General features: G+C 44.1%; 1 protein-coding gene across 2 annotated transcripts in view; it reads left to right on the forward strand.

The window, feature by feature from the left end:
- Positions 1 to 10,470, forward strand: part of LOC122553468 (protein SIX6OS1-like) — a 168,985-nt gene that overhangs the window by 120,117 nt on the left and 38,398 nt on the right. For both annotated transcript variants that reach the window (XM_043697256.1, XM_043697255.1), the window contains one exon: positions 2,654 to 2,739. In XM_043697256.1, coding sequence (XP_043553191.1) covers positions 2,654 to 2,739 — 86 coding nt within the window. The remainder of the gene's footprint in view (positions 1 to 2,653; positions 2,740 to 10,470) is intronic.

The following is a 10,470-nucleotide window of genomic DNA, read 5'->3' on the forward strand; positions in this document are numbered from 1 at the left end:
TTTGGTTGCACTTCAGTCCCACGCTCCTGATCTTCTGGCACCCGGTACGGAGGAGGGAGGGCAGGTCTGAAGACCTCCTCGTGGGACTGCTCCTGGGCCTGGCCAAACTGGCCATAAACAGGTCCAGGCAGCTGGCCATGGAGGGGGTCAATCACTACAACCCTCCTCCTCGAAGTCATGGCATATAGGCCTTTTGCTGTTCTTGTAACCTCTCCGGGGTGGTTTTCGCACCAGGTCCACCTCCTCTGACTCAACCTTGGATAGGGGTGGGGTGCACTGGACTGTAGCCTGCAGCTTTGCACCTGGAGCATCAAAGAAATTCAACCTCTACTTCAGGTGATAAGGGTCTCGAGGCTGTGACATCTGCCATCCATCTCAGACTCCAAGGTTTCTTCAGTGCTCAGCAGAGGGGGAAGAACCCATGGGTTCGGGCAGTCTTTCTGTGTGTTCTGAGGGGCCGACTATTTTGCTCCTGTCCCATTTGTGAGCTTGCAGCTTTCACGTGGCCCATGTGCTTGTTCAGGACCTCCATGCCTAGCTGAACATTGTACGTCACAGGACCTGACCTTGAGTCAACCTTGTCTGTTACCCATGCAGGGTCATTTTTGTTGTTTTGACACCAAAGTTCAACTCTTGCAGTAAACCATGTGTTTCCCTTAGAGGAGCCTTGTGCCCTGCATTGGCATTAGTGATGTTGTTTCACCCTGCAACCACCACCACCACCGCGCCCCTCCCCCCCCACCCCAGCCACCTCCACCAGTTCCTGGAAGGTCAGATTTAATCTGATGTGGAGTCTTGTCACCATTAGCAACTCTGTTGAAGCTATCTCTGTAGTAGTAGAAGGTGTGGTCTTATAACCAAATAGGAACTGAGATAGCTTGGTATTGAGTGGAGCTGTAGGCTTTCTTTCAGCCTGCCTTGAAAGTTTAATCCACTCAACCTTAAGGGTTGGGTTCCAGAATTTTGTTCTGTTATCACTCGGTGTCCATTTAACTTGACATTTATTCTGATTGGTTCTGATTTGGATTTGCTCAGCAATTTAACTGTTCCAAGTCAGATGTAGGTGAGTTTTCCATGGTGTGCACTCTCTGGGATACCACCCTATGAGTTCTCCTACTCAAATCAGGCCTCGTGGATCTCCTCTTGTCTAGACTCTGCATCCCAGCAGCAACTACAATGGCTTGCTGGCCGAAACCCTGAAGAAAATGTTAACCATTTAGCTGAGGCTTGGCTTTGCTTTGTGGTTTTGCCATGGGATGACTTAGAGGCCCTCTGTCAGGATATGTCCTGATTGAGGCTGTGCAATTGCCTCCACTCAAGTGATGTCCACCAAGCTCAGTTAGCCTGGCCATGGTGTGAACTTCCATCAGCATGCCCTGTAACTCATTTTCCTCTTGTCGCATTTCCTAATGGGAAAGCCAGTTGTAGTGCCTATTTGAAGTCTGGTTGGGTTTCAGCTGGCAGGTGCTTTTGCATATTTACATCATTAATCCCATTTACCAGTCTCTCAGCATCTCATAAAGAATTAAGCCAAAGTCACATGCCTCTGCCAATGATCTTAATCTCCTCAAAAACCACAACATGGATTTCTCTCGTTCTCGAATTGCCAAGTAAAACCAATTGTGTCTCAGAATTAGAGGAGGCTTGGGGTTGTAATATTCCTTAACTAAATTCATCAACTCTTGAAAGGTTTTATTACCTGGTTCCTCAGAAAACGTTAGATTCCTAATAACTGAAAAAGCTACAGGTCCACAAGCTGTTAGGAGAATAACTGTTTGCTTTTAATCTGCTCACTGTCATTTGCCTGGAAAATAATAACATTTTTTCCATATACCATGGACCCAGTCTTCACGTGCAGGATTGATTGAGTCACACTACCCAAATAAAGGCAGGATGCCAGAAATGCTCACCCCAACTCAAAAAATACTGTTACAAGCAAATTTCTTCCGGAATTTTCTTTTCTTTCATTGCCAATAAATAACTCCACAAAGGCCAGTATTCTGTCACCAAAGCACCTTTTATTTACAAGTGCATTGTTCTCAATACTGGTCCGGCTTCCTCAGAGCCAACTCTCAGAATCAACAGGACTTCGGACACTCCTAATTATATCTGTCAGCCAGGGCTCCCTGATTGGGGCTGTTAACCAGGTCCAATCAGGGAACTCATATTCTATGAGGTCCACCTGGCTGACCTCGTTACATTCACTATAATAACATGGGTCAGTTATCTTTACCAGAACTGAAATAAATCCTTTATTGCAATCAAAGTTGACTGGTCAACCAATCAGCACCCTTTTTTCCTGTAGTAGAATTTATTACGATTCTTTAAAACTTGTATCAGTATTTATAAAAAGGTCAGCTACTTTGAGGAAACAAGTCAGAAGTGAGAGCATTGCACATTAAATTTGGCAGAGTGGAGATGTTGAAAAAAACCTGGGATTCTTTTGAAAGATAATTCTGGTGCAGCTTTAGTCTAGTTTTTTAAAGGTAGTATGACTGCATCATGTCTACGACATGTACTATTTCCAAACTACCAGAAAATGGGTGGTAATTCGAATGGAAATTCCAATGAATTACATTTTAATCTTGTGCAGTATATAATTTTACATAGCAAAACATTCATATACATTTTTTATGTTTATTAAATATTACAGTGAATTCAGATGATGTAACAGTGAGGAAAATAGATGCAAGTCCATCCAATGCATGTGTTTTCACTGATTCACTTTATAAATCTCAGGTAAGTCAAACGGTTTGAAAATTAATATAATTCATATCAAAATGAGAGTTTATTGAGTACATCATTGAGTTGATGCAACATCTCTCTATTAGTATTAAAAAGCAAATATCCTGCTCACGCATTTATTCATTCCCATATATAGATTCTTCATTCACCCAGATCATTTAATCTGGGAGAAGCTAAAGGTATAAAAACCCATGCCAATTACATAGAAAAAAAAACTGGAATACTCCCCTAGACTTATAAATGTTAAAATTAGTTAAGAAATCACACTGAATTAAAAGATTGCATAACATCCAGTCTAAACATAACATTCTGTTGTTACTTCAAAGCATGACCCTGGTCATTGCTGTCCAGTCATTTGAAAGAATTTGACTAACTAAATACAATCCTGGTCACTTTGTTATTTTATAATTTCATTCAATTCAGCCTCCATTCTAAATTCCTTGCAAGTATGTAGATCTAGCTGTTTTCCTGTCTGAGTAACTATGATGTTTTAAATTAAAAATTTGCATTGGTTGAGCTGAACAGCTCTTCCTATGGACCACATTTGGTTGTCCAAATTTGGTTGCCATCTCGCTTCCCCACCCTCTCAATCACCAAAACCAAGCAGTGGACACTGAACAGTAATTCAGAGCCCAATGAGCAAAAAGCTTCCCAAACACAGTCCTTAGGCAGCAATCTTGGCTGTGGCCATGTGATATCAAGAAAGAGTTTGAGGCATTGGATACTGCAAAGGCTATGGGCTGTGACAACAATCTGGCAATAGTACTGAAGATTCGTACTCCAGAACTTGCCAGTCCCCTGGCTAAGCTGTTCCAGTGCAGCTGCAACTTTGGCATCTACCCGACAATGTGGAAAATTGCCTGGGTTTGCCCTGTGTATAAAATGTACAACAAATCCAACCTGGTCAATTACTGAGTCTAATCTAGATCATCAGCAAAGTGATGGAAGGTGTTATCAACAATGCTATCAAACAGCTAATACTCAGCAAAAACCTGCTTAGTAATGCCAGATTTGGGTTCCGCCAGGAGTACTCATTACAGCCTTTGTTCACACATGGACAAAAAGTGAATTCCAGAGATGAGGTGAGAGTGACAGCCCTTAACATCAAGGTTGCATTCAACAGAGTGCAGCATCAAGGATTCCTAGCAAAACTGGAATTAATAGAAATCAGGGAGCAAACTGTCAGATTCATACATGGCACATAGAAAGGTGGTTGTGGTTATTGGAAGTCAGTTACCTGAGTTCCAGGATATCTCTGCAGGAGTTCCTTAGAGCCGTGTCCTAGGCCCAACCATTTTCAGCTGCTTCATCAATGACACTCCCTCCATCGTAAGGTCAGAAGTGGAGATGTATGATGATTGCACAATGTTTGAACCATTTGTGACTCCTCAGACACAAGCAGTCCATGTTCAAATGCAGGAAGATCTGGTCAATATCCCAGCTTGGGCTGACAAGTAGTATATAACATTTGTGCCACACAAATGCCAGGTAATGAACATCTCCAATAAGAAACAATTTAACCACTGCCCCTTGACATTCAATGATATTAGTATCACTGAATCTCCCACTATCATCATCCTTGGGGTGACCATTGACCAGAAACTCAAAGGGACTCACCACATGAACAGTGGTTACAAGAGCAGGTCAAAGGTGGGAATACTGCAGCGAGTAGCTCACCTTCTAAATCTACAAAGCCTGTGCACAATTGATAAGGTACAAGTCAGATGAGTGATGGAATACTCCCCACTTGCCTGGATGAGTGCAACTCTAACTACACTTAAGGATCTTAATGTCATCAAAGTCAAAGCAGCCTGCTAGATTGGCACCAGATCCACAAACATCCACTCCCTCCACCACCAATGCACTGTAGAAATTCACCAAAAATCCTTAATCAACACCTTCCAAACCCACAACTGCTTCCAACTAGAAGGACAAGGGTAGCAAGTACATGAGAATCACCTACAAGTTTCCTTCCAGGCCACTCACCATCCTTATTTGGAAACATATTGCAATTACTTCACTGTCAATGGGTTAATTCCTGTAACTCCCTCCCTAAGAGCATTATGTGTGAACCTACAGCACATGGATTGCTGCAATTCAAGAAGGCAGCTCACCACGACCTTCTCAAGGGCATCCAAGGCAGACAATAAATGCTGGCCAGCCTGTGACACCTACATCGGCAAAAGAAATTTGAAGGGAAGTTTGAAAAATTAAAAAAAAACAAAAGAATCAATGTACTGGGTATTGAAGATGTGAGTTATAACCAAACTGTGACAAAATCATAGAATCATACAACATGGATACAGGCTATCCAGACCAACTTGTCCATGCTAATCAGGTTGGCTGACTGAACCAGTCCATTTGCCTATGTTTGGCCCATATCCCTTTTAGAGCTTTCTTATCTATGTATTTTAGATGTTGCAATTGTACCCCCTTGTAACACTTCATCTGACAGCTCGTTCCACATACGTACCACCCTCTATGTGGGAAAATTGCCCCTCAGGTCCCTTTTAAATCTTTTCACTCTCACCTTAAACCTGTGCTCTCTAGTTCTAGACTCTCCTATCCTAGGGAAAAGACCTTGGTGATTCACCTTAACAATACTCCTTCTGATTTTATAAATCTCTATATGGTCACCCTTCATCCTCCTACATTCTATGAAAAAGAGTCCCAGTCTACCCAACTTCTCCTTATAACTCATACTTTCAAGTCTCTGCAACATCCTTGTAAATCTTTTTTGCATGCTTTCCTTCGTTTATCCTTCGTTTATCCTTCATTCAGCAGTGCAACCAGAATTGTATGCATTACATTAAATGTGGCCTTACCAATATCTTGTTCATAGGACATAGAACCGTACAGCACAGGAATGGGTCCTTTGGCCCATGATGTTGTGATGAACATGATGCCAAATTAAACTAATCCCTTCTGCGTGCCCTTGGTATACCTCTATTCCTTGCATTTTCAAGTGCTTATTTAAAAGCCTCTTAAACATCCCTATCGTATCTGCCTTCACCACCAACCCTGGCAGTGTATTCCACACTGCTACCACTTTCTGTGTAGAGAAACCTGCCCCTCACCTCTCCTTTGAACTCCCCCACCCCCTCATCTTAAATGTATGCCCCCTAGTTTTAGACATTTCAACTCTAGGAAAAAGATTCTGGCCATCAAACCTATCTATGCATCTCATAATTTTATAAACTTCATTCAAGTCTCCCCTCAGCCTCCCCAGCTCCAGAAAAACAACTTGAGTTTTTCCAGCCTCTCCTTATAGCTCATGCCCTCTAATCCAGGCAGCATCCTGGTAAACCTCTTCTACACCCGGTCCAAAGCCGTCACATCCTTCCTGTAATGTGGCGACCAGAATTGAATGCAGTATTTTAAGCGTGCCCTAACAAAAGTCTGATAAAGCTGCAACATGATATCCTGACTCGTGCAGTTCAAAAGTGTGGCACTGGAAAAGCACAGCAGGTCAGGCAGCATCCGAGGAGCAGGAGAATTGACGTTTTAGGCATAAACCCTTCATCAGGATTGACTCGTGTACTCAATTCCCTGATCAGTAAGGGCAAGCATGCCATATGCATTCATCACCACCCTATCTACTTGCTTGGCCATTTTCAGGGAGCTACAGACTTGAACTACAAGATCCCTCTGTACATCAATGCTGTTCAGGGTTCTGCCATTATCTGCATACTTTTCCTTCACATTTGGTCTCCCAAACTGCAGCACCTGACACAAACATGGATTAAAGTCTATCTGCAATTTCTCTGCCCATGTCTACAACTGATCTATATCCTTCTGTATCCTTTGACAACTTTCTACACTAGCAGGTTTGATTAAAAAAAATGCAGAAATGAGCAGCAGAAATTAAATGGTTTATATGGATTTGGGTGAGGCATTTGGTAAAATTCCACATGGGAGGCTGCTCTGGAAGGTTAGATTGCATGGAATCCAGGGGGAGCTGACAAATTGGATACATAATTGACTTGATGGTGGGAAGTAGAGCGTAATGGTGAAAGATGCTTGTCGGGTTAGAGGCCTGTGACTAGTGGCGTATCTAAAGGGTTGGTGCTGGGCCCATTGCTGTTTGTTATCTATATCAGTGATTTGGATGAGAATGTACAAGGCATGATTAGTAAGTTTGTCGGTGACACTGAAATAGGTGGTCTCATGGACAGTGTGGAAAGTAATCAGAAATTGCAGCAGAACCTTGAGCAGCTGGGGATGTGGGCTGAGAAATGACAAATGGATTTAATAATAGATAAGTATGAGGTGTTGCATTTTATAAAATCAAGTCAAAGTAAGAGTTTCCTGGTGACTGGAGGGCCTTAAGGAGTGTAGTGGAACAGAGGGACTTGGAGTTCAGATGCACGGTTCTCTGAAAGTGGAGTCACAGGCAGACAGGGCAGTGAAGAAGGCTTTTGGCATACTGGCCTTTATCAGTCCAGGCATTGAGTATAGAAGTTGATAAGTTATGTTTTAGTTGTAAGGACATTGGTGAGGCCACAATTGGAGTATTGTGTTCAGTTTTAGTTACCTTGCTACAGGAAAGATGTTAGAGTCATAGAGTCCTACAGCACAGAGACAGGCCCTTTGGCCCAAACTGGTCAATGCCAACTGAAATGTACATCTATGCTAACCCCATTTCCCTGCTGTGATGATTCTGCTCCTTTAACAATGGAATGTTGTCCTTGGTTTTCTTTCAGAGGGGTTGTAAATGTGTAGATTCCAATGTGTCTGATGTGGATGGGTTTTAGGGCCAATTTGATTATCGCCAACCGATACCACCTCATGCACAAAAGTTTTCAAGTTTAAAAAAAAAACACTTGTACAATAAAAAGAGAGTGGCCAGTTCTCCGAGCTCAGTTTTACTCTGGTTTTGGTTTGGTTTTAGCAAGCAGCCAGTTTTTTTGAGGCTGCTGGTCAAAGAGACAGCTCCATGCTGAACCTCTCTCTCTCTTTGGCATCTCTCCTGTAAGAACCTGTGTTTGATTTTATATTTTTTTGCCAAGGGGGTGTTTATGGGGACGTTGCAAGTATTTTGAACAGCTTCATTGAGTTTTGACAGAGTTGATTGAGTTTTTAAATAGTTAAGTTATTCTATATTCTGTTCCCTTTTGTGTTTCATTCGGTAATCTTGCAAATAAATTCTGTTTTGTTTAAAACTAAGTGGTTGGGCCAGCTGTATTACTCCTGGAATATCTACTGTGCACCTGCTTAAAGAAAAACTAGAAAAGTTAGGGTCTGGGATACCTTCCTGAAATGTTTTGAAGGCGTTTGGCCTGGTCCATAAGACAGCACCTGCCCCATATCCTTTTATATCAAAAAGTGTGATGCTGGAAAAGCAGAGCCATCCGAGGAGCAGGGGAGTTAACATTTTGAACATAAGCTCATCATCAGAGATGGGGTGGGTGGGGGATGGGACTGAGGGAAGGTAGCTAGGAATGTGAAAGGTAGATGAAGGTGGGGTGATGGTGATAGGTCAGAGGTCCATCCAACCGAAACAAGGATAGAACCTTCCTGGTTCTCACCTTCCACTCCACCAATCTCTGGATACAACACATCATCCTCTGCCATTTCTGCCACCTACAGTCATACCCCAACACCAGAGATATATTTCCCTCCCCAGCCCTTTCAGTACCCTCCAACTGCAACAAGGATAGAACCCCCATGGTCCTCACCTTCCAGCCCACCGATATCTAGATACAACGCATTATCCTCTGCCATTTCTGTCACCCACAGTCAGACCCTACCACCAGAGAAATATGCATCTGGAGAATTCCCCTATGCTCTAAAGAATAAAAGGCCCTAACTTGTCCAATATCTCCTTATAACTTAGACCATTGAGTCCAGGCAACATCCTTGTAAATTTCTTCTGCACTGGATGTAAGTTTGCTCGCTGAGTTGCAAGGTTCATTTTCACATGTTTCATCACCATACTAGGTAACATCAGTGAGCCCCACTGAAGCACAGGTGTTATGACCTACTTTCTGTTGATGTGTTTAGGTTTCATTGGGCTGATAATGTCATTTTCGGCAGTGAAGTCATTTCCTGTACTTTTCCTCAAAGGGTGGTAAATTGGGTCCAAGTCGACATGTTTGTTGATAGAGTTCCAGTTGGAATGCCATGCTTCTAGGAATTCTCATGCATGTCTCTGTTTGGCTTGTCTAGGATACCCTCAACAACTTCTCTTTCTCTTTCGAATCCTCCCACTTTCTCCAGATGAAAGGGGTAGCCATGGGCACCTGCATGGGCCCCAGCTATGCCTGTCTCTTTGTTGGCTACGTAGAACAGTCCATCTTCTGTAGTTACACCGGTACCACTCTCCATCTTTTCCTCCACTACATTGATGACTGCATCGGCGCCACATCGTGCTCCCACGAGGAGGTAGATCAGTTCTTCAATTTCACCAACACATTCCACCCCGACCTTAAATTCACATGGACCATCTCTGACACCTCCCTCCCCTTCCTGGACCTCTCCATTTCCATCAATGACAACTGACTCAACGCCAACATTTTCTACAAACCCACTGACTCCATAGCTACCTGGATTACACCTCATCCCACCCTACCTCCTGCAAAAATGCTATCCCGTATTCCCAATTCCTCCGCTTCTACCGTATCTGCTCCCAGGAGGACCAGTTCCACCACAGAATACACCAGATGGCCTCCTTCTTTAAAGACTGTAATTTCCCCTCCCACGTGGTTGAAGATGCCTTCCAATGCATCTCATCCATGTCCCGCACCTCCGCCTCAAACTCCACCCCTCCAACCGCAACAAGGACAGAAGCCCCTGGTCCTCACCTTCCACCCCACCAACCTCCGTATAAACCGTATCATCTGCCAACATTTCTGCCACCTACAAACGGACCCCATCACCAGGGATATTTTTCCCTCCCCACGCCTTCCGCGAAGACCATTCCCTCCTGACTACCTGCACAGGTTTCCCCCGCCCCACAACAACCTACCCTTGCCTCCTGGCACCTTCCCCTGCCACCGCAGGAATTGCAAAGCCTGCACCCACACCTCTCCCCTCACTTCCATCCAAGGCCCCAAAGGAGCCTTCCATAACCATCAAAGTTTCAGCTGCACTTCCGCAAATGTCATTTATTGCATCCATTGCTCCTGGATGCCTCCTCGCTGAGCGCTTCAGGAATGTTTCTGGGCCACCCGCACAATCAACCCCACTGCCCCGTGGCCGAACATTTCAACTCCCCCTCCGACTGTGCAGAGGACATGCAGGTCCTGTGCCTCTTCCACCGCCACTCCCTCACCACCTGACGCCTGGAGGAAGAATGTCTCATCATCAAGTCGGAACTGTTCAATCCTAGGGCATCAATGTGGACTTCACCAGTTTCCTCATTTCCCCTCCCCCCTCCTTGCCCCAGTTCCAAACTTCCAGCTCAGCACCATTCTCATGACGTGTCCCACCTGTCAATCTTCCTTCCCACTTACCTGCTCCACCCTCCTCTCTGACCTATCAGAGTGTGGAGGCTGAAGAGATTGGGGAGACACTGAATGAATACTTTTCGTCAGTATTCAATCAGGAACAGGACATTGTTGTCAATGTGAATACTGAGTCACAATTAAGTAGAATGGATGGCTTTGAGGTATGTAGAGAAGAGGTGTTGGAAATTCTGGAAAGGGTGAAAAGGGTGAACGTCCCCTGGGCCTGATGGCATTTATCCTAGGATTCTCTGGGAAGCAAGGGAGGAGATAGCAGAGC

The sequence above is a fragment of the Chiloscyllium plagiosum genome, chromosome 10, assembly GCF_004010195.1.
Source record: "Chiloscyllium plagiosum isolate BGI_BamShark_2017 chromosome 10, ASM401019v2, whole genome shotgun sequence".
NCBI classification, from domain to species: Eukaryota; Metazoa; Chordata; class Chondrichthyes; order Orectolobiformes; family Hemiscylliidae; genus Chiloscyllium; species Chiloscyllium plagiosum.